Below are 26,244 nucleotides of genomic sequence, written 5' to 3' on the forward strand. Positions count from 1 at the left end.
GTCATGTTGGTATTTATTTGCAGACTTTATTGGTTTTTTTTTTTTAAACAAAATAATTCAACTTGTTCATATTGTACAGAAAAGAAAAAAAAAAGTTTATAAAAAAGATGGTCTTGTACAAAACACCAAGGTAATGTTTCCATGAAATGCAGCAGCAACTCTACAAAGTTACCAAACACATTATTTCTTTGTTTTCCCGAATATTTCAGTGATTTGTGTCAATCCCTTTAATATAAATCACCTTTGGAATAGTATTTAACTTTTAAAATGAGTTAATTAAAGGTGCCATTGAATGCATTGATACAATATACTTAAATACAGTTAAAGTCTGAATTATTACTCCCCCTGAATGATTAGCCCTTAATTTCTATTTATCGGAGAGAAGAGTTTCTCAACAAATTTTTAAACATAATATTTTTAATAACTAATTTATAACAACTGATTTATTTTATCTTTGCCATGATGACAGTATATAATATTTTACTAGGTATTTTTCAAGACACTTCTATACTAGGCAGGATGGAGTAATTAGGCAAGTTATTGTATAATAATGGTTTGTTCTGTGGATTTAAAGGGGCTAATAATTTTGATCTTAAAATGTTTTTTTTTTATTATTTAAAACTGTTTTTATTCTAGCCGAAATAAAACAAATAAGACTTTCTTGAGAAGAAAAAATATTATCAGACATGCTGTAAAATTTTCCTTGCTCTAATAAACATAATTTGGGAAATATTTAAAAAAGAATAATAATCTGCTAATAATTCTGACTTCAACAGTAATTATCCGAAATCTACATTTAAGGTATGTTACAAAAATTCCCCAGAAACGGGTTTACATGTCCACTTACAATGATGTGCTCTGTTTTTACCCTATTTGGAAGGGTTGTGAATAATAATGAGCTCTGCTTACTGATGCTCACAAATTATGATGTACTCTGAAATACACAAATCCAGTTTTATACTATATATATATATATATATATATATATATATATATATATATATATATATATATATATATATATATATATATATATATATATATATATGAACAAATTGAGTAGATCCTGTAACATGACAATCATTTCAATTAAATCATTGAAAATAGTCATGTTAGCCAGGGAAGAGTGAGCTCTGTAATAAAATATAGATAAAATAAAGGGTAAATATAATTCTAACCACAAGAGATATAGGAGTTTTCAGAGTTTTTTTTTTTTTTTTTTTTTTTTTTTTTGTGGATTAAACAATTGTCTGGGGGTGTTTTCATATATCAACCTAAACAGATCACACAAACAGATTGTCATACTATTATCACCCTGTCTGAATAATAAACAAAAACTTTGTCCTATGAAGCTTATTGCCATCCTTTCACTCCAGAAAAATCACACAAGAACTGAATGCTAAGATAAGGATTAAACAAAGTTAAAACGCTGTTGCCTCATTACAAGCACACGCATATCATGATTTTGCCAAGAACGATGCAATCCTAAATTAACATGTTGATCCTGGACAGAGATCTGTTGTCGATCCTTTGTTCGAAAATGTAATCCATACCTATTCCCTACCCCTAAACCCAACAACAACTAAATTATTCCCAAAATCAGATAATTCCCAAAATAGTAGCATAACATTCATGTAGAAGTGCATAAACCTAACCGTATGCCTTAACATAACATAAACTGTAAACATATCCCCTAATTCTGAGTATTGGAATGTTGTTCCAGGATCAACATAGATGTTGATCCAGAAACATGTCCTACTTGGTGAAATCAAGTTAAAAAAAAGAAAAGAAAAAGCACACAGCAAATTTTACAATGTACACATTAAAACTAATATAAGATACAGCTTGACACATCATGCCTCTTTGGGGGTGTGCTGAATACATTTAAAACCCATATATAGTGTTTGGATTATCTGTGACTATATGAGGTTTCCCAAAAGTTACTTGTTTCATTATCTTAGAACTAAGAACGGTAACGCCTGTTGTGTTTTCACAATAAAAGTCCTGCATACATAGTGAATAAATTAAGCTTTGAACATTTTAACTTTGAATTGAATCTTTGAACACAAGGAAACATTTATATCGTTGTCATCTCACCAGGAATGCTGTGGCCGATCAAATGATGGAGGGAACGGGCATATAAATGATCTGGATTGTAACTAAGTGTTGTGTTGGGTTTATGTATTTTTTGTGGCCTTTTGTTTAAATGAGATTTATTGAAGGAGGAGCAGTGTACTATATGTCATTTCCACAGACTGAAATCTTATTCAACTTGCAATAAACAGATTTAGATTCTATGGCACCTTTAAGCCCAATTAAATTTTTTTTACACCTTTCCCTTGGCCCTTGAAACAGTGTGAAGGGAAAGGGCTTTAAAATTTACCCCTAAGAAATGGGACAACACCCACAAATGTCATATGTCGTTGCGAGCTCTTACTTCACATGAGCTCAACAATGGTGACTGCTGTAGTTATTTCAGTTACGTTCTTCTTTTGGTTCAGAAAATCACAGAAGGCAACAATATGTTGTTATCTTAGGCTGCATTTACACTGCAGATCTTGATGGTCAATTCTGATTTTGTGACTGTATCCGATTTTTTTGCTGACATGCTTACATCATCTTTTAAAAGTGACTCTCATCCGACACAGCACATGGCAAAGGCGCAATGACCAAGAAAAAAAGAGCGGGCGCTGACTAACAGCTGATAATTACTAAGTGCTCTTTTCTTTATTGATGTATAGTTTATGACAGAAAGGTTCTCATTTGTCCATCTACTTTTGATATATAGGCTTTTTTAAACCTTTAGGCATCTTAATGTAATGTTCTTGACGTGATTTATGCAAGTGATTTAGCTATACACTAGTTTTATATTAGTTTATATTGGTTATATTGCGCTCTCTTGCTCTCATTAACATGCTTAAATACCTGTGCTATTTGACAATATAAAAGCTGTGTAGGTCCTTGTGTATGAGATTTAAGGTTTGGGACTCTGCTGAAGTCTGTTCTGAAGTGAAAGTGTCAGACTTGACGTCATTTGCTATGGTTTTTAATGGCACACGACTCACATTGACAGACGAAAATCTGATCTACCTGCTTTTACAGCAGACACGAGAACACCGATCCGATTCATAACGAATAATTTTCCACATATGAACAAGGCCTGAATCTGATTCGAGTAAATCAGAATCCATGTGATTTGTTCCTGCTTACACGTACGTACATGGGCCACAGCCGATCTGTACCACATTTCTCTCCCAACAGAAATAATCAAATGTACAAATTATAAGATGTTTTCACGTCTGACTAGAAAGTGTTTTTTGTCAAATCAGATTTATACACAGAGTGAGATGTTTTTGAGTTGTCAGTGTTATAGTTTATATGTACGTTTATGCTTGAATGCTTAAAAACTTAGACTTTTTTAATTTAGTGGATATTATTGTTTTCCTTTTAACCTGTCCAGGGACTGCTGGTGGAAATTAGCAATCCTGCAACAACCTGGCACAATGCATCTTTCCTCCTTGAGGTTAATGTAATTTTTGTGCATTGTCCCTGTTAAATAAATAAATTCATTCATTCATGGGAGAAAAAAGAAATTGGAATTGAGTCACCTGAACAATGCAGTGTAAATGCTGCCTTAATGATCTAATGTGGCAAAAAGATCGTAACTGTACTGTGCATTTACACCGTGGGTGTATTCATCTATGTTAAAACAAGAAAACAACATTCTTATATCAGACAGTTTAAACACGTCATTCGCATTCAGGAGTTATGTTTATGGTTTAAAAAATTTGTTTATTTTTTTTATTGTTTTTTTTAAAGCATGACCGTAAAACACAAATAGCATTATGAATGTATTAAAACACGTTTGTTTGTATTAAAATTCTTAATAATGCCAAAAAATGTAACTGTGTAGAAAATCTTCGTTTGAAGGGCTATCTAGAAGGGGTAGAACTGGAATTGAGCTCTAAATTTCTTATTTAATACTTTCAAAGCTATACTTTTTCAAATAAATTTGGAAAATGAGGAAAAACTATTCAAAAAGAACAACATGAATCTAAAAGAAAGATCAAATTCAGCTCATCTATAAATGAAAATACTAGTTTTTAATAACTTTTATTAGTATTTCCCATGTTCATTTTTTTTAATCTACATTTAAAAAGTTGATATATAACGTATGATAGATCTTTGGACTTCATCAAGGGCAAAGTGTGATAGACTGTTTGTGGTTTGAAAAGCATCCACATTTTGGTTTAAGTTTTTTGGCATAGCCTAAAGAGGTCTGATGGTCTTTTTAAATTACGTTTTAGAGAATGAAAAAAAAATACACATGTTATGTTACACACAGCCTACATGTTTCTGAATTTAAATATTATCGATCATTAAACACACTAACCGTACATTTAGCCTAATCAATTCGCTCAAGACTGTAAAAACAGAGTGACACTGAAATGTAAAACATTACCATATTTCATTGTGCCAGCATAATAATAATAAAAGAAAGACAACCCTGAGCATATTACCCACAATTCCCACTTGTAGATCAAAACTATATACTTCAAAATCTAATTAGTCATTAGTTATTGAGAGGGGTGTAAACAAAGTGTTGATATAAAAAACTAATGTAACAGAAAGGACTTGACATAGTCACCTAATTACAGTATCTTTATGCTAATGTGTTCTCCAAGCATTGAGAAGATATTTCACCCCCTAAAAATAAAATCAATATCCATTACCTATAAGATGGATACTCTTCAGTTGTGCACCATGAAAGATATTTTGATATTCCATCCATATAATCGTCTCATTGGTGACCAAAACTGTTTGGTTCCCAATTTTCTTCTTCTAAAGATGAAAGTCATATACAGTTTTAAATAAACGATGAACATTTTTAAAGCTTCTCAATGGCTGGTGGAACTTTAATGACACCTTTCCCACAGAAACACTGTTCATAGTTCATTGCTTCTATGCAGTCTGGTGCCCCTGTGTCTGAGATGAACTCTGGAGCTCAGTGGGCTCTTTTACCATTTTCCTGATTGATTTCAGCCATCATCATTCATCACTGCTGATCCATCAGTGTTAGCCGCTCTGCTACGGCTCCTGCGGTTGTTCTTCTGTGGAGACCTCTGACTCTGGGGTTTGCTGCTGTTTTAACCACATGGCTGCGTACAGTCCCCCTTTGGCCAGCAGCTCCTCGTGCCTACAGACAGAGAGCAGTCAGAGACAACATTAGCAGATGGACCACTAATAGAAATCTGCCAGAGAAAAACTGGAGTAACAAATATGGTGGCTGAAGGACAGGAATCCCAAATCATCTACCTTGATATGTTCTAAAAGTAATTTTTTGTGTGTGTGTGTAACAGAAAAGTATGCAAGCTTTGGGACATACTAGTTCCTCATTAATGGACTGTTATGTTGGCTTGTTACGTGCCCTGTCAGTCAACTTGCCACATCATCCACATTTCTTTCATATTTAATTTCCAATCAGGAGATGCAGCAGCAAGTTAGGTCTCAGGTCTTTCATGCAGAGAAATCTCCTTAGGGGGTTGCATAAATAAGCATTCTGAAGTTAATGGCCACACATGCCTTTGTAAAAGTTCATGATGTTGTTGTAGGTTAAATATAATGTGGAAAACATGAAATGAGTATGTTCCAGAGGATTAGATTAATAAAGAATCATTCAAACATCTTTATCTAAACTTCTCCACTTAACCGTTGGTCTTGTGCGCCCACTTTGTTTGTAGTTTTTAAAACACTTTTTATCCATATTTGTAGTTCTAATCAAATTAATGTCCAACATGCAATGCATTGTGTATAATATTAGCCGTTACGGCTGATTTATACTTCTGCATCAAGCACACGGGTATAGTCAGGTGTAGTCTTTGTGTAGTCGCATGGCACTCGCCGTGGCTGACACAGACACACCTCTCGAAAAATGTAACTGTGTTCACATCAAAAGCGGAGAGTGTCAAAGTAGCTACAACTTTATGGTAACAAGCTATGACGTGGGTGGGTGGTAACCAGTCCAAATGTAGATATCCATTGTTTGAGAGTCCAACTCTCCAACATACATGGATGAGTTTAGATCAAGGCTGATTTGGCTACAATTTAATATGTTTTTATATAAGCAAATATTGTAGCACGTAAATGTAGATGAACCCTGTATGGATTCTCTGTTACATGTAAGAGCATCTGATTGGTCAGAGGATCTAATGAAAAGCTGAAAGGTATGATGATGTCATAGATCGTTAACAGAGATTGGCGATAAGAAGAAACTGCATGTTTATTTCAGGGGGGATTTCAGGGGGATTTAAAGCACAGCCTTAAGTTACTGATATTATTGCTTGCTTTTTATATGAGATATTATATGAGTTATTACTGGCTAAATAGAAGATTTGCTTGACTACAACCTAGACAGAAATCAACTGCCCAAGGCATTGCCAAGACGGATGCCAAAGTGGACTGACTTGCCTTTAAGTGAATTTAGAGCCATTTAACTTCACAGGGGGTCGGTAGCTTGAAAATGAAAGCGTCTTTCTGACTCCAGAGATCACTTAGGGGTGAGCAAACTCTGAAGACCTTTCCCATTTGTTTTCTTTCATTTTCTCAGATTGCTAAAACAGTTACGCCAGTCAAAGGTCAAGTTTGTTGAGGCATCAATTACATGGACGTACGACATCAAAAGTGATGCAGACACAGTATGAGGTGTTAAGCTCTGGGAGTGAGAGAACGTCTGAAAATGCTCAATGGAAGATCACAGTAGAAGTTTCATATAAAAACTCCAGCATCATCCTGCTAAATTTAAAAATATATTTTTTCAATAAATTGCCCTTCTTTGCATTTTATTTTAATGTTTTCAACTCATCTAGGCTAATTTATAATCACTAATATTCATGACTTTAGTTTTAAGCCATTAAGAAAATTGAATTAAGTTTGCAGAACATAGAACAGAATAGAATTGAATTTGATCTTAAATTCAAACAGTATTTTTAGCTAAACTAGTATGATTTATGACTTTTTTTTTCATTCTATTCTATATTCTATTCTATTGCATTATATTACATTACATCACATTACATCCACATGTTTTTAGCTGAGCAGAACTAGAAAGATTTACAGCCTTTAAAAAATTACTATTACTTTTCCAATTGTTTGTACTTACTGGACATTTTTTAAACAAATTATTTTCTGTATTTTCCACTGTTTACACTATAAAGTTATTATAAAACACATCTTGACTATTTCTCTCAGAACACAACTAGAATGATTATATCTACAAGTGTTTCACGATTACCAGTTTCAAGGTAAACCATTGTAAATGTTCTAAAGGTTAGTGTTAGGCTTGGGTGATACTCAAATTTTGATATCTTCAAATCATTCTGTCGTCCTCGCTATTTTACGTCAGTATACGGTATTACAGTGCATAATAAAAACGATTATTATTATTATTATTATAGGATCAGACAGCATTACCAAACTGTTGGCTTGTGCCTAAACCTTTCAGAAACTAAATACTGTATATGCGATATTTTGAAGTATTTCCATCTTTCGTGGTCACCTTTTTGTTGCACAATTTGCAAATTGCCACAATGAATGAATAATATTATAACAAATATATCAAATATATATATATATATATATATATATATATATATATATATATATATATATATATATAGACTAACAGGGTTGTGCTTATTCTCTTAATGCGTTATGGGTGTGTTTTGAGCATAACCTGCATTAAACCAATCATAGTGTCATCTCACAATCCCTTTAAGACTCAGTTTGGTTGCAACATGGAGCATTTGCTATTTAAATGGCCGACTTAGTAAGTGGACAAACTGAATGCTTCACTAGCGAGAAAAACGATTAAACAGACCATCTGCAGCATGAGGATAAAGAACGAGCCTCCTCCATTAGGCCTCTTTACTTTCTCTTTCTCTTTACTGCTTATACACCTCCATTCTAGACCGGGACACCCATGAGTCCACAAAGCGGCACAAATGGATTTACCATTTAAACAATGTGGTGAAAAATGGGAAAATTAGGGTTGCGCTGGTCTGAAAATAGCTACACATAGCGCCAAACACTTCTTGCACCTTATTACGCTGGGTATATGATAGGGCACCAAGTCATTTTGATAAAACTACGATAATATTGATAACTGCAATAAATCTGATCACAATATTAATAATATGAAATGTTCATACTGTTACATCTGTAATATCTACATACATTTTGTAATATCTACATACATACGTATTTATTTGTAATATCTACATACATATATTTTTTTCATGCTTTCCACAACCATATGACCCCTGCATCCACCATCCCCATTAAATTCCCAGGTTTTTCCCAGAGCGCAGCAGTCTCTATTCAGGAAGCTGCAGCACAAGGTGTATCTATTAATTCCTCTATTCCGAAAGCATTAACCCTTCACCTCCCTGAATGGACGTTCCCACCTCGCTCTCTTCCTGTGAGCGCTTGTATTCCGATACGCTGTTCCTGTGGGTTAAAAGCCTGCGTGGCTCGTGTTTACATCGCGGTGTCAGTCAGGGTTGAATGTTTGAGGTGTGGAGTTACATCCCTGACGGCTGTGTGTGTCTTGTGGATGCTCTGTTGGCTGAAGCTCATATATCAAAGGGTTAGAAGTGAAGGACAGCGAGTGCAGGGTTAACGCCGGGGCTGAACGGCCAGGATGAATGGAGAAGTCCATTAGCGGGATGCTCACTATGGTTTAAAGGAGTAGCACCTGAGGGCCTAAAGCGAGACAGGACACACGGATCGGGCAGGGTGTGGACCGCTCGGACACTGAGAGACTATATCCTGTCTCTGGGAAGATGAGGACGCACTCAGACGCCCCTCGGGTTAAGACTACAGATGGACTGATAACAAGACGACCGCCTCTGGGACGCACACAAACTCAAACGTAGATCTTGGGTTTCTTAGGGGTGAAGAAGAAGACCCCCGTCTGTCCCAACACGTCTTATATGGTTCACTCTCCACCGAACTAAAGGAATTTCACTCAATTAGGAGAGAGGGTGTCACGTTTCCTCTTTTATATTGGATGTGAACGTACTGAGGGGGGGGGGGGGGGGGGGGGGGGGTCATTTTGGAGTGTTGTTTGACTCTGTACAGTATGTTTTTTTTTTTTTCTTGAAAGCACAGATAGTGGACGATACACATGTACATGCACTACAGACCTTCCTTGTTCTGCAATCCGGCCATCATGAAGAACAAGAATCTGATCAGAGCTGACGATGGTGGATAATCTGCAAATACAAATGAATGTCACTGAAACCGACTAAGACAACGACAACAGTTTATCACTAAAACACATTTAATTTAAATGTCAATTTCCCTGACTTTCAACTGACTAAAAAGCTACATTTTTTAACAGAATGAACAGAAAAACAAGGTGCTGTTGAGCTTTGATAGTATTAAAATCGTTTGGGCCATTATAGAGCAACATCAGATAATTTATCATTACCATTGGTTTTTCAAAAGAAATGAAAAGAAACAAGACTTTCTGATGTTCAGTTTCCAGTCATTTAGTCATTATAGTCATCATATAGTCATTATAGTCATCATATTTAGTCAATCAATTAGTCATCATAGCTTTTCAGTCAGTCAATGATGCATCCAATGCAATCCAAACATCATCCAGCAAATACTATGGCTTTGTTTAGATTCAGCTGGCCGTGTTCTGCATCATTGGTATCACTTGGACTTTGTGAACATCCCTGATGGCAGAGTCTGTCAGTGGGTGAGTTCCTCCTTATAGACCATTTCAATGTGGTCAAGTCATTGGCGCATGAACATTTCCTGCTTATCAAACTATTTCCCAACTGTAACAAGAGGCAATGTAATTCCTAACTTAATGTTAAAAGAGATTTCATACCATTATATTTCAATATGTGGCTCTTTTTGGATTCTCGGAAGCTTTAGAAATTAAAAATGTAAAACAGAAAATACATTGGGACCATTGTTTTTGTTTATATCCCCAAAATGGTCTATATAGTAGCTTTAGAGAGAAAAGAATCTGTGTTAAGCTCTGCAAATAGGCCTGTCCCAACTTGTGGCCTTTGCATGTCCAGTTTTCACGGGTCAATAAGGACAGAGTAGTGTGAACACCAGGCATAAATGTAACAAAAACTATACATTTAAAGCCAAAATGCACAAGTGTAAAGGCAGACTCAGTAGCTTTGTCTTATTTCAGAAGTGGCATTCTCCGAAGGATGCAGACTACAAAGGTGAATCCTTCGAAGTCTACACAAGCTGAACCAAGTATTTTGAAATAGGAATATCTAGCCTACAGAGGACAAATTTGGTCACCTAACAACCATAAGAGCTGCAGTGTTTAGATATCCAAACAAAATAAACCAAATAAATACATTTAATCTGGAGTTTTCTTTTAAAAGCGTCCTGCCGTTATCAGCGTGCAATGAATCTTGGGATGTTCGATGCCACAAAGGATCCATCGGTTGTGTTCTTGATTACCTGGGAAACTAAAGACACATTGTAAGGCTCCATTTGAAGGAGCCTTCGAATGTTTTTGAGATGAGACTGTCTTCGTCGCTATGACACAGCGCCCTTCGAAAGCATCCCTCGGGGGATGCAGCCTCTTAAATGAGACACAGCTAGTGTGTCATTAACTTGACTCACTTTAACTGCATCATTTGAATCAGTGAATTAATAACTCAATAACAGATTCAACCAGATCCCTCTAGTTCAGGGGTTCCCAAACTTTGCAGTTCGTGACCCCAAAAATAACAATTCTAATAACTTGCGACACCCATTATCCTTGGAGGTGGTTATAAATATATAAACCTTGCACACAACGGTGCACACACACCAATTGAAACAATATAACCACAAGCATATTGACAACACAAAATAGTACAATAGTCTAACAACCATATAATTGTTATAGTAATATTAACCTCATTTAACGAAAATGGTAGACACAATGTTTACAGCATAAGACCATTCTTGGATTCCAAATAAATTTTTGGAGATCATTATCCACGTTCAGTTTGTGGCCTTTATTTTTAATGTATTGGAGTACCGTAAAGGTGTCAAAGTTTAACATTGTCACGTAAAATTTATCTGCTGCAAATAGCACTATTGCTGTGTCATTAATCTAGCGAATAACCCGAGGGGTGGCAACATAATGGAAAAGTTGATGGCTTTTTATTTGCATCTTATTTTTTATATAACTATTATATACTACTTTTATCTTCTGTAGGTTATGGATAAAATATTGTAATTTTAATAGTAACTCTATGTACGCAGTACTGGTGTGTGATGTCATTTACTTCCGCATTCTTTAAATTTTAAAGGTCTATACTGGCCTAATACCGCAATAAATGATTCCATTTTCTTATCAGTTGGAACAGGATAACTTTTGCATAGATCATGATGACTTTTATCTTTTTTCTTAGTTTCATACTGACATGTGCAGAACCAACAGAGTTAATTACAGCAACCTACAGCGTATTTTTTGTAGGGATTCATTATAACACAGATAACATATACAAATATTTTAATCACTTCCAACAGTGTTTTATGAAAATTCAACGGGTTTTCTTTAAAATGATACCAAACTTTTGCATTTACACCTCTGCATGTGGATTTGGGAAGCTTTTGAGCTTGGGTAGACAAAATCCAGGAGGGTTTTAATAACATAGAAAAGATTTTTGGAAATTACCAGGCGACCCCCATCATTGTCCCCAGGGGGTCCTGACTCGCACTTTGGAAACCATTGATTTAGTTCAAAGATGAATAATTCAGTGTGATTTGGGATTATCGTATCTCAGAGTGTGACGATTAATTTCAAAATACTGTACGTTTTTACGCACAAAGTTTAAAAAAAATAAATGAAAAAACATCTGTTTTAAAATGAAGTAAAAGTTTCCTAAAATAATAAATATAAAGTTTAGTTATTTAAGTACAGTACAGAATTACAAATGTTGTTTGCCACCGCTGGAAAGCTTTCCGGAAGTAGAATACAAAAGAGGATGGAATACAGTTAGCTTAAAAAAAAAATCGCTGTTTTGTTGTCTTTGCCTTTAATGCCTGTCAGTGTGTAACAGCTTAAAAAAGATGAATTTCATCTTTCGTTCAAGATTTTTATAGGTGATTTGTTAGTGTTTTATGTCATGTTACTTTAAAAATTGAAAGGGTTTCTGCTACTAATATGTCATTGTTTTGAAGATTAAGGGTTTAAGGGTTAGGTGGACAGTTGGGCAGTAAGACTATGTATTCCTTATTTTAAGGGCAATCACTGTATTCTTCAGCATACTAGCATAATAGTCTTTTTTTCATCTCATGCGATATTAAACAGCATTTGATATTAAAAGGTATACTAGGTCAAATTCAATTGGTGCAATTCAAACATATTTACATTAGATGTCACCTACGCTATCGCTATCGGTGTCTATGGAAGGAATGGTTCAAAAGAGTCGCCATTTTAGTACAGGGTATCACTCCTTTGAAATGAATGTGGGGCCAAGGTGAATTGGAGGACTGGCCATCCAGAGCCAGACACATACAGTATATATATATATATATATATATATATATATATATATATATATATATATATATATATATATATATATATATATATATATATATATATATATATATATGTATGATCAGGACATTTTACATCACTTTTCTACATCGATGGATAAGTGACCACATGGGCATTGCTGATAAAGAGGGTGTTTTTGCGTGCATGAAGATGTATTTCCTCCCTCCCTGTTAAATTTGATCTAATACATGTCCTGAAACATCTTTTCCACTTTCACTTCTCATTCTAATGGAGGGAGCGATTGATTTGTAAATGAATCTCAGCTATGAACGCATGACGTAGTCGACAATAATGAAAGTTTCTGGCACCACAGCATAGTCATATTTCATTTACATTGTTTGCTTATTTTATTCAAGCAAACTAGCATAAGCCTACTGTAGTAGTGCGGGGGTTGGTGCTACTTTCCTTATGATCAGTTCACTAAGTGGCTGTATTATCACCAATACTTGTTTAGCACAAAAATTTGTAACATAAAAACTTAAACAAAATCTTACCTATGAAATGTTATACACTTTGTTTACTCGTTATTACACCCGTACACAGCGATAAAGTCCTGGATCTTCACCTAATCTTTAGTCTTAGTCTTGACTAGTGCGTTGAAAAAAATTTGTCCTGGGAGCACGGTACAAATCTGGTGGGGCTTTTGACGTATGCTCAGGGTTCGTATGCGATATCTAGTGTATATATCTATTAGGGCTACAACAATGAATGGATTAATTCAATTAAAATTGATTACTAAAAGCGTTGGCAAATTAATTTCATAATCGATTTGTCAAGCCGCGCAACGCAGAGACATTCGATTATTAAAACAACTTTAGTTTGAAAGCAAAGCAGAGTGAACAATAAGACCAATAAGGTTTGGCGAGTTTGCTGGTGCTGAGCCAGAGAAAGACGTGTCACATTATCACAAATTTTGCAGTGTTTTTAACCACCCAATGCTTATTTTATGTTTTAGACATGTAAATACATACAAGTACTAGTAAAACAAGAAAGTCTATGGAAGTCTAACAGTCCATTCAAATGTAATTTGCCGATGTGCATTAGGAATGTTCAAGGGCAACATATTTGTGCACTTTTTAAAGATTTTAGTTGTTTTTGAATAAAGGGTTGGAAATTATTGTTATTTTTTCTTTTTTTATCCGATTTATTGATTAATCAGACAAAATAATCGACAGAATCAATTATCAAAATAATCGTTAGTTGCAGCCCTAATATTCAAATGCAACTCATACTAAAATTCCAAAACTCAAATAAGTAACTGTCTTTTGTCATTTAACTGCCATTGTAATTGCTTTTTCTATTCTGTAGATGCAAATGGACAAAGTTAAGAGTACTCATAAATATCAACATTTAAACTTAAAAGGTTTAAGGCGATCAGTTTTTATATAACTTATTGGGTTTTACAGTGTCTGTCAGAGGGGAAAAAAACATAGCCGTCCTTTGATAGATCCACAAATCCATAATATTTACAATCTAGCCGTCTAGATCTTATCAGAGACAGGAGAAAGTATTTAAGTAATAAAGCAAAAGACATCAAAAACATTACAGATGTCACCTTTAAAAGGCACAGACAGGAAACAGCCTTTAAAGTCTGTTCTTGTTACTGCATCACATCAAAACGAAAGCCTTGTTTGTATCCTGTTCACAAAGCAGAAAGATTCAGACGTCGTCGTACTGTAAACGCATTCCCTAATTTAAAGCAGCAGCAGCAGCGTCTTTAAGCACCAGATCCCCCTTAATCTAATCCACACACAGCTTCTTTAATTCACACCCGAAACCTTCTGCAGGTCATCCTCTCAGCTGCCCTTCATCTTCAAACAAAGGAGCAGAGACTTCTTTATTGATCGCTAACCCCAGAACCACCACCCAAAAACAGATCAAAGTGACACCACTGTCTCAGAGGTTGGACAGGATCAAAGCTCACAGACTCTGATCCTGATGTGTTTACAATTTTCTAAAGAGGAGAGCAATGAGAGACTGAGGGAAGAAAAAAAACATTAGAGAGAAGGAAACGGAGACGCCGGATGGGTATAGAGACGCTTTCGGGGAGCGATGGTGGGAGTACGAGAGTAGTGGAATGTGACAAGGAAATAAAAAGGTGACCAGCGGAGAGCGAGGTGTGCGAATGGATGTCAAACGTGCTCGCCCTCCTCATAAAGCAACACTACAAAATAATTCCACGCTAATAACTAGCAGACACACATGTGTTTTTTGTTGAAGGCTGAGCGGAGGTTTATCAAACACTATTATGTGGAGATGAAAAAATTCCTGGAAAATGATAATTGTCAGATGCATATTTGTAATGGAGCTCATTTGATGACTAACAAAGCCTCTGAAAACAAACATCAATTAAAGCGGATCAATTGTAAGGTGCTCAATTGTCATTATGGTTTTAAATAACTATCAGAGGAATGTGAGGAATACATAACTCAATGAAACTAGACAGTAAACAAAATTGCAAATACAAACGCATGTACAGTTGAAACCAGAAGTTTACATGCACTACAAAAAAGGCACATTTTTTTAAACCATTTTAAAAAAGTGAGATGTTAAATCACACTGAATGTTTACTATTTTAGGTTCGTAAGGATTACCAATATGATTTACATTTGCTAAATGGCAGAATAATGAGCGATTTTTTTTTTGACAATTTTTTATTAATTTTTAGACAGTCAAGTTTACATACATTTCCTTTATTATTACTTTTTTATTAGCTTTGCCTTTAAACTGTATAACTTTGGTCAAACATTGTGGGTATCCCTTCACAAGCTTCTCACAATAGTTGTGAGGAATTTTGGCCCATTCTTCCTGACTGAACTGGTGCAACTCAATCAGATTTGTAGGCTGTCTTGTTTGCACACGCTTTTTCAACTCTGCCCACATTTTTTATATGATTAATATCAGGGCTTTGTGATGGCCACTCTAAAAAATATACTCTGTTGTCCTTAAAGCACATTTTAACTAAATTCACACTATGCTATCCGAACCATGCCCAGGCCTGTTTCACAGATCGTTTTAGAAGTGTGAGGGCTATGAAACAGTCGTTTAATAAAGTCATGTTTCGTCTTCAGTTTCAGGCTCAGTTCAAAAACTGAAGTTGAGACATTACTTTTTTAAGGGACTGTTTCATATGGATTCATTGATCATTCTTATTATTCAATGAATGCAAACTGTCATAGATTATTAAAGATGCAACCCCCTCACCCCACGACAGCTTCACATTTGGCAAACCTCCAAATTCCTGCAGCACAAGGACTTTATGATTGTTTATGAGCATCAAAAGTGGCTAATCTGTTCAGCTAAATATTTGATTGCGTGTCACTGCATCCCAAATTACTAAAACGATATAAATAAAGAAATCTCCACTGAGCTGAGTGAAAGAGCTTCTTACTGAACAGCGAATCATCGATAAAGTAATCACACTCGGGTCCAAATGTAATGTAAGTGCGGGCTGTCTGAGGAGACGGGAGGCGTGACAAGCTTGCTTCGGCCCGGTTCAAGGCAACTGTACATAGTGCGAGTATGGCCTAATATGGCAGTATGCTTAGGGTCATGGTCTATCTGGAAGACCCATTTGGGGCCAAGTTTTAATTTCCTAACTGATGTCTCAAGATGTTTCGTAATTATTTCTACATAATGCTCTTTCCTTTTGATGCCATCTATTCTGTGAAGTGGACCAGTCCCTCATGCAGCAAAATAGCCCCACAACATGATGCTGCTAAGCTTCCTCGTTGTCCTCCAAATGTAAGTCTTTATCCCAGTGTGGCTTTGCAAATTGTAATCTGGCCTTTTTATTATGCTTTTGGAGTAATGCTTCATCCTTGCAAAGTGGCCTTTCAGCCCATGTCAGTACATGACTCATTTCACTGTGGAAAATGAAACTCTCTAACCAGCTTCAGCCAGCGTCTTCACAGCGTCATTTGCTTTTGTTCTGCAGTTAATACATACAGTTCGCACCATATCACGTTTATCTCTGGGACACAAAATCCTTCTCCATCCTAAGCGGTATGATGGCTGGACAGTCCCATGTTGTTTATACTTAAATAATAAAATTGGAGTAAAATTGTTTGAATCTAAAATTGTTTAAATCTAAAAATTGTACCAAAAAAAATAAAAAAATAGACTTGTGGAGGTCCACAATTCACTTCCTGATATCTTGGCCGATTCTTTTGATTTTCCCATGTTGTAACTTGTAACACACGGAAGTCGTGTATTTGAGGTTTTCCTTAAATGCTAATCTACAGTTGTGCCTAGAAGTAACTCAAATGTTGTCAATTATCCAATCAGAAACTTCCAAAACTTTGACACCATCATCTGGGCTTCTTCAGAGGGATAATAATCCTATTGTTAGTAAATCTTTGACTTTCAAGAAAAGTTATAAAAACTTCTCAAAAATATCTCTCTCTATTAAGCTATTAAGCAAATCTCTCTTCTGCTATTAAAGGTTCAGGACACCCTGGATAACTTTTTTTTTATATTAACAGATTTGTGTGTGTTGAGCATCAGTTAAGACAATGTTAGCACCTGTCAGCTCAAATTGTGGGGAAAACTGGATAATTTTGAGCTTTTGTCAGCTAATTTCAGCTTCCGGTTTTAAAATGATTTTTGGGGCGGGATCAAAATCAGCGACGTAGCGCAGTACTGCAAGTGCAATGATGACGCATCGGTTTCTCATTATTATTCATAGCGCAGTTTTCTTATCCTATGAGAAGAGCCGGCTGCTTAATTATTCTTGAGACCTGCCAGACCTGCCAGAGTCAAGCCCGAGCTGTGAGACACGTCACGGACCCACGACACGGGCACACAGTATTTAGCCATACATGAAGGCTCATATGCGTTTGTTTCCATGATCCACGCGGTTTGTTGCATGTTTTCCCCCGCGATCTTGTCAGGGCCGATCATACAGCAAAGCTGTGTGTGTGTGCTGCTAGCATTTTTGTCGGGAGAGCAGTACGAGAATTAGAGAATGGCGGACGCTGTCTTTTATCAGGAGTTCATTCACATTCAGACACATCACTGTGCTGCTGTGTTTGCCTAAATCCTCCAGATTACCAGCAGGGCTAACGGTTAAAATAGACAGGTCAGGAGACCTGCTGCACTGAGTCTGCTGGATACGGGGATTGAGGGAGAAGTCCCCATTTATACGGTTTTCATGAACACACTTATCTTTATAATTATATATTGTGGTTATGTGTATATGAAATTACGAATAACAAATGTAGCAGGGCATTAAATCACTATTTATTTCTTTGCATTTTAACTTTGTAAACTATAGACTCATGCGTCTCCTCTTTGTGTCTCATTTTGTGAGCTAACTGACAACAGCAGTTATTCGCTCCCCTTCTCCCCTGCTTGCTACGCCCACTCCTGCCCGATGCTCGCGGAGCTCCACGCCCATTAATCATGCATCTTTAAAAAAAAATCTGAAGTAGACTTTAACCGAAAGTGGGGGGTGTCATGGGCCTTTAAGCAAATAGAAACAATTTTGGTGATCTTAACTTACCCAAGATAAAATAAAAAATTTTAGTCACATTTAACATCTGACATTTATTTTAAATGGTTTTGTGCTTTTTTATAGTGTTGTAAACTTCTTTTAAATAACTTTATATAACTATAACTACACACACACACACACACACACACACACASACACACACACACACACACACACACACACACACACACACACACACACACACACACACACACACACACACACACACACATTTGAAGTCAGAATTATATTATATTTTCATTATATTTTAATTATATTTTCAGTGCAACAACGCTCAACAAGGCATGCCAAATGATGTGACAGGCAACATGCTGCCTTCCCCACCCACCTCCAAACACTACTCCAGTAAGGCAAATGCTGCACTAGCTCGCAAAATACCTATAACTTTAATGTAGTCCTCCTATAACCAACAGCGGGTCTGGCGTTTGGGTACACTTTGGTTTCGGTCATTCATAGCTGTGTAGAAGACAGGGCTCAAAATTGCGACCATATGCGCCCGACATTTTATCTATGCGACGTCAAAACATATTTAGGAGTGCATAAAATTTATGTTGTGCGACCCGTTTTCACAGCAAAATGTTCACCGCGTGTGCAGAATTAGGAGGCATTCACGCATTAAGCATCTTTGCACCTAAAACAGCAAACGCAGTGCTTATGGTTTAAAACAAAAAAGTGAACAAAGCCCGCAATGCTTTGCCCCGCCTTCAAGCTCTTCTTATTGGCCCACTGCACTAGAACAGAAAGCGAATAGATTGGTTAATATCAGCTGTCAATCACTCAGTTAAAATGACAGGGAGCTACAGCCGCGAAAACGTAAAAGTCCGGATACGAGAGAATGAAAACAACACTGACAGATTTAGTTTTAGAAACCACCTAAAGTTACAAATAATGGCACATCTGACTAGTCATCATGTAATGAATGTCAATCCAACACTTACACTTTTCGAAGAGTGGATAAAAGACTTCCAGTGGTTAAAGTCCGCTTTGAAAATGACTAAAGCATTCACCATAAAGCCGGTGGGACAGTTTTCAGGTAACAGTGTTTGCCACTGAATCACCACATTTTAAGCACGAGATGTTTAATCCTTCATTTAATCAGCCCGATGCTGTCAATCGCGCGACTAATACCGAATTCACTATCACAAAAGAGCATGCATTCACTGAAACAAAAGTGATATTGCAGCTCATGAAAAGCCCGTTACTGCTATTAAGTCAAAGTCAAGTCAAAGTCAGCTTTATTGTCAATTCAGCCACATGTACAAGACATACAGAGAATCGAAATTGCGTTACTCTCAGACCCAAGGTGCTTAACATTAATATAAAATATATATATAAAAAATAGTAGAGTTTAAGAAAAAAAGAAAATTTAGAAAATTTACAGTATATACATTGCACATAAATGTGGTCTAAGAAATATACATATGTAATAAAAAATTGTAAACAATACAGTGACATTAAGGGCATATAGCAATGAGTGCAAAGTAAACCAGAGTTGTGCAGATAAAAAACAGTATAGTGCAAAAAGAACTTGTAAACATGATAATTGTGATGAGGTGACAGTGACATATTGGGAGGTAGTATATGTGTCTGCATAAAGTGACCAGTGCAGATGAGTGTGTGTGTGTGTGTGTGTGTGTGTGTGTGTGTGTGTGTGTGTGTGTGTGTGTCAGAGTCCAGAGGTGCGAGGGGAGGAGGTGCGTGGGGAGGGAGCGGGGGGCAGAGCTGGGAGAGAGTTCAGCTTCCTGACAGCCTGATGGATGAAGCTGTCTTTCAGTCTGTTGGTCCTGGCCTGGAGACTGCGCAGTCTCCTCCCTGATGGCAGCAGACTGAAGAAGCTGTGCATTGGGTGGGTGGCATCTGCTGTTATGCAGAGGGCTTTACGGGTATGACGTATGCAAACAATAAGTTATATCTCAATATCATCTGTGCAATATCAGACACCACCCGTGAGATCACAGCACAGTTTTTATTGTTAACTAATAATAGGACTGGTAAATTAAAATCAGAGGAGTTCTCTGGCTTTTTTCTTTTTTTTGCTGTGTCGAAAACATACCGAATCGTGACACCACTGTGTTATATCGAACCGAATCGTGATATTTGTAAATTTAATGTTAAATTCTGATGAATTTAATGTGTCTGTGCTAAAGAATACATTAATTTCTTAAAATTACTGTCCCTAAACATTTTATTAATGATACTTGATTATTATTAATTATTAGTGATAGCTACTTTATTTCTCAACGTCTCATTAGAGCCAGTTTATCTAATGATACTTTCATTTGCACTTTAATGCGTGTAATGTAAATATTGATAATCAGTTGACAGTAGTCAACGCAACAAAATACTTTGTTTGTATTTTTATTTCGCTAAACTTTTATTTCACAACATCACAATGAATAGTGACATGCAGTCCTAGTTATTTTGAACTGGGGAAACAAGTTGATCTGTGCCATTTATGCAGTGCATGATTAATTCATGATTTAGTCAGATCTGACTGTACAAGTTCGAGTCTGAATAAAAAGTGAAAAAATTCACTAAATCAAATGATCCATCAGAGCCAGTGTCTCAAGTTAACAACTCACTGAATTCTGATGTATAAATCAGAATAAGCCGGAGACACTTTAGAGCTTCAGTCTGTAGGACTGAAGAACAAAAAAGTTATTTCAGCATTGTAAAAGGAAATTAGATATTAACTGCCAGTTGTTTGTGAACTAAATGTTCTGCTGAGGCAAAAGCTGTTTAAGGATTTCTGCAGTATAAAATGTACAGTAGATACAAGATGATTTCTGTGATGTACAAAACCCGAACAGAATCCAGAAATAAAATGGAATTGAATGTAGTCAAATAATTTGCCAAATTTTGGATTAAATCATTTTCAAAACCCCTTAACAAATGTACAATAGCCTGCTATTTCCAATGGTTTCATTGAGATATACAACGACAGAAATGCCTTTTCCCTGTTTGCATCATGCAATCACTATAGTAAGACACAAAATTATATTAATGAATACTGATTTAAAGTTGAAATGATCATCTCGAAGAGATTAACTAAGACTTTAAAGGCAAAACTAAAAAATCTGGTTCTAAAAGCTAAATACCCCACTACTCCAGCACTCTAACGGTTTTTAGGAATCAGCAACTGTTCTGCAAGATCTCTCAACACCCAATTGACTGAATGCAAAAGGTCACCTGCAATGACCACCTGAAGTCAAAAAACTAAATTTTGTCTTGCAATGTACTATAGCAACTAAAGTAGCATCATCGGATGTGAGCCATGATTTTGTAGAAGCTGTGTGTGCAGAGATCCTAGAAAATTAAGAAGTTGTGTCTGTTTCTCATAAAGAATGACAAACAAGGAGGATTGTTGCCTTAAAACGAAAGCAGCCTTTGTCAAAGCCATTTACCTCGCATCTTTGAGCAACACACAGAAGCCGTACTGAACAAGATCAGTGGGAAGAAAATGTTGGCAGTGGATAAAATGACAGATTGTCATTCAAGATTTCTGCATTTTAAACATTTATTTTAATTTGATTTCAAGATTTAAATGGGTTATAAAAGCATTTGGAGTACTAAAACTTAAGTTAACCATTTCCTCCAGGTGCTTTTGTTTCCCCCACAAGTCCAAAGACATGTGCTATAGGTTAATTGGGTAAGCTAAATAGTCCGTAGTGTATGTGTGTGAATGAGTGTGTATGGATATTTCATATGATGGGTTGCGGCAGGAAAGGCCGTCCACTGTGTAAAACATATGCTGGATAGGTTGAGGGTTCATTAATAAAGGGACTAAGCCAAAAATAAAATGAATGACTAAATGAATAATTTAATTTAACCATTAAATCATTGAAGGTATCCAGAAAAATGAAAACGAGAAAAACTGAATTTGGAAAAAAATTTAAAGGATTTTGAAAAAAATTAAATAGGCCCTAAAAAAGCTTGAATGTGGATGGGCTTATTTGTGTATTGCCTTTAAATCTGTTTTTATAATGTATGTTTATATCTGTCAGCACATATTTACACACTTTTCTGGTTAATTTTAACATACTTATGTGTGCCAGTGGCCTTGCGATTAGCAGTGTTGGGGGTAACACATTACAAGTAATGCGAGTTACGTAATAATATTATTTTTCTAAGTAGAGTGTAAAGCAACCCATTACTTTTTAAAAATGTAATTTACTCTTTTGAAAATGTAATGCGAATTACTTTTTAGTTAAATAGTTTGCTTTAAAAAATAAATTGCTGAATTAAAATTAAAGTAATCACAATGAATCAAAGTCAATGAGAGAACATGTTCATTATTTTGATCGAAGAAAAGGAAAAGGGGATTATCTTAACGAACAGTGATTTTATGCATATGCAATAATCTGTATATACGGCATGTATAGCTCTGGGGTCAGAAAGTTCTCAGATAACATTATCCTAATTATTATTATTATTATTTTTTATGTGTTTCCAGTCAAATAAAATAAATAAAAACTCCTAAAAACAAATAACTTTTTGTAACTTTTTCCCCTCAAAAATTCTGTTTAATGTAGAGATACTTCTTAACATTTCTAAACATAATAGTTGTAATAACTAATTACTAATAATTGATTTTTTTTTATACTTGCGTGATGACAATATTTTACTAGATATCTTTCAAGATACTAGTTTTCGGCTTAGAAAAGTGCAATGTAAAGGCTTACATGGGTTAATTAGGCAAATTAGGGTAATTAGGCAAATCATTGTATTCCAGTGGTTTGTTCTTTATACAATCGAGAAAAAAATATATAGCTTAACGGCACTAATAATATAGAAAAAGTCTAGTCTAAATAAAACAAATAAGACTTTCTCCAGAAGTAAAAATAATATAACAAATACTGCAAATTCTTTGCTCTGAAAAAAATCACAGGACCAATAATTTAGACTTCAACTGTACTGTATAATCAGAGTTGGTGTAACGCGTTCCTATATTCTAATTACACTTTTGAGTAACGCAGTAATGTGACGAAGTACATTTTAAATGTGTGTAATTTGATTACAGTTAAAGTCAATGTAATTGCGTTACTTATGTTACAAATATAGTTATTAGAAGAAAAAAAAGAGCTTTTTTTAAAACTTGTTTTCCGCTGCAACGTCAGTTAATAAGCATGTGCTTTTAAATTGCTGGAGAGCGAGAGCTAAAATGGTTGCTGTCAAGAGTGGTTGCTTCTTCAAGTGGAAATACAGACATTACTTTGATTTCATTGAGCGTAAAAACAAAAATATTGCTGCGAAATTCAGTCTATGTCCAGCCTCTAAAAAACTTTCGACTGCTTTTAACTCAACCAGTAACTTTTTCAAGCACTTGTATAGAAAGCACTCTAAGACAATACTCCTCTCCAAGAAGGACACTGGCGCCCTAAAACACGATAGTCTAACTCCAAATTTTTTTCGGAAGTGAAGTTATTTTCTGAATGTGAAGAGAAGCATAGCTGCTTATGGGGCCTGTTCACATGTAGCATCTTTTGCGCGCGCGAGTTCATTATTTCCAATGGAGGTGCACGGCTTTCTCACACATATTCGGAGCATATATTGCACGTGCTTGCATTTTCAAGCCACATCAGTTAAAAACCGTGAGTCACGTGACAAGTAATGACCAATTAGCTTTATGCTATGTACGGAATATACACATTTTGGTAGACTAATTACCTCAGGTATCCAGTTTTCTTCATGTCTTCCTTAGTGTTAAAAAACAGACAAAAGGGTTTGAAACAAGTGAATAATGAGAGAATTTAAAGTTTTTCGTGAACTCTTTAAGTATTTTGAATATATCAAGCAGCTGTGATTAACCCATTAATTACTGAAAGAGCTGCAGTTTATTTGACATTTTTATAGGTAAATTTTATGTTTTAAAAGTAAATTTAAAGTTATTAGTAATCTGATTACTCATGAAGTAATTAGTAATGTAATCAGATTACAATTTTCCAGTAGTTATCAGTAATTTATAACCTGTTACTTTTTTCCAAGTAATTTATAAACACGGTGAATGATATATATATATATATATATATATATATATATATATATATATATATATATATATATATTTGTTTTTGCCCTTTTACTCAAAAAAAAACTAAATTGTTATTTTACCTACTTAACATTTTATTAGGAAATCTATTATATTACTCATTTATTAGACCATTTCCTCCACTAACGGTGAAACACCAAGCATGAGTCAGACTGTGAAATACTGCTAAATCAAAGTAAAAATTAAAATATTTAAATCCTTGACTGCTAACACCTGGTACGACAAGACCAATCACAATTGGAAAGCACTGAAAGAAAGCAAGCATAAAAAGTATGTGTGGTAAGATGACTAAACCACATCCAGAGGTGGTCAGACACGCATGTGAAATCACATCACATCTGTAGCATAAACGCAAATTCATTCTGATGAATCACTGGCAGCAATGAAAGACCGCCCACTCACCTGTCAATCATCTACAGCACCAAACAGATGTTTTAAATGTTTCTGTCAGTGCATATATAACCATTACACCAGAAAAAAAAAAAAAATAAATAAATGGAGAAGCGCATAATTTAGCATTGGAAAAACTCAAAACAACTTCTTCAGTGTGTCTAAATTCCCATGCAATTTTATGCAACTCAAAAAAAGTGCAGTGGGTAGCACAATCGCCTCACAGCAAGGTCACTAGTTTGAGCCCCAGCTGGGCAAGTTGGCATTTCTGTGTGGAGTTTGCATGTTCTCTCCGTGTTTGTGTGGGTTTCCTCGGGGTGCTCTGGTTTCCCTCACAAGTCCAAAGACATGGGATATATGTGAATTGGGTAAGCTAAATTGTCCATAGTGTATGTGTGTGAAAGAGTGTGTATGGGTGTTTCGCAGTGTTGGGTTGCAGCTGGAAGGGCATCCGATGCATAAAACATATGCTGGATAAGTTGACGGTTCATTCCACTGTGGCGAACCCTGATAACAGTCTTTCTCTATTGGTTTGGCTCATTTCTTGAAACAGGAATTACATTCTCAAAACAACATGGACAAACCTCCAAACCACTTGGCAATTGCTCACAATTTCTCATTCATTTCAACAAATTGCAAATGTCTAAGTACATCTTTGCAAATGATTAAGTACAGGTAGCCAACATTAAGCACAATTTCCAAGTGAATAGATCTAGTTGATCTAAACATTGGTGATTCTCAGCATCCTTTCATTGTACAAGTCATCACATGCACAGTAGTCTGTTCAATTGTCAAAATTTGTCAAGAACATAATACCATGAATATCATGATTACGTGGAACATTTGATACATTTACTACAGCAACTGACAGTCAGGTAAAACTAGAACTTGACTAATGAAGGAGGAGTTTCACACATCTCAGATGACCATACAAGCACTGAATGCTGCATATAATTTTCATTGTTTTTTGTTTGTGTGTTTATGTTAATGTATATTTAGTTTTAGTCTGATATATGGAAATTAATTTGTGTGTGTGATTGATAATGGTTACAATTTCCTTGGGAGCATGAGTGCAATGTGTGATGTCAAACCTTGAGGCTACTCTTACTAAAATCCATTTTATAAATAATAAAAACAATCTTCTAAATTTATTTTATTTCGTTTTATACACAATAGCATTGTCAAAAAAAAAAAAAAAAAAGAAAAACAGTAGAGTAACCATTTTCAAAAACTGGGCTAAGACTGAAAGGTGGACATGAGGGATATTTCAATGGTCCTCTGCGATAGTGACAAAATAGCTAAACATTTTGACTTTTAGTGATTACACAATGCCCAAGGTTTTTTTTTATTGGCACTGACTGCTTAAACGTGAAAGAAATTTAGTTTTGACACACAAGTGACAAAACAATCTTATAGTGTTTAGAATGTAATTCCTGTTTTAAGAAAGGAGTCAAACCAAATGAGAAAAATTGTAATAAAGAAACTAAGCAGAAAAGAAAATCAATGAATGAATGTGCAAATGTTTTGAGTTGTGAAAAAAATACTGATTTTTAACTACCGTTGTGAAACCGAAGTATTAAATCTTAAATAAAATCAAGAAAAAATGCAATACACTCTTTTTTATAATCCTGCAGATATTAAAAGCATGTTTAATGGACTGAGGCGCAGACACGTAGGTGTGAACTATGAGCT

The 26,244-nt window shown here is 35.4% G+C and overlaps 1 protein-coding gene across 4 annotated transcripts in view; it reads right to left on the minus strand.

Annotated features, from left to right (window-relative positions):
• Positions 1 to 3,195: 3,195 nt before the first annotated feature.
• abcb6b (ATP binding cassette subfamily B member 6 (LAN blood group) b) overlaps positions 3,196 to 26,244 on the minus strand; it is a 143,054-nt gene continuing 120,005 nt past the window's right edge. For all 4 annotated transcript variants that reach the window (XR_012385227.1, XM_073912547.1, XM_073912546.1 and 1 more), the window contains 2 exons: positions 9,204 to 9,272; positions 3,196 to 5,197 (listed from right to left, as the gene is read on the minus strand). Coding sequence is in view for 3 of the 4 variants with exons in the window: in XM_073912547.1 (XP_073768648.1) it covers positions 5,089 to 5,197; positions 9,204 to 9,272 (178 nt within the window). In the remaining variant the exon portion in view is untranslated. The remainder of the gene's footprint in view (positions 5,198 to 9,203; positions 9,273 to 26,244) is intronic.

This window comes from Danio rerio, chromosome 9, assembly GCF_049306965.1.
Source record: "Danio rerio strain Tuebingen ecotype United States chromosome 9, GRCz12tu, whole genome shotgun sequence".
In the NCBI taxonomy this organism is placed as follows: Eukaryota; Metazoa; Chordata; class Actinopteri; order Cypriniformes; family Danionidae; genus Danio; species Danio rerio.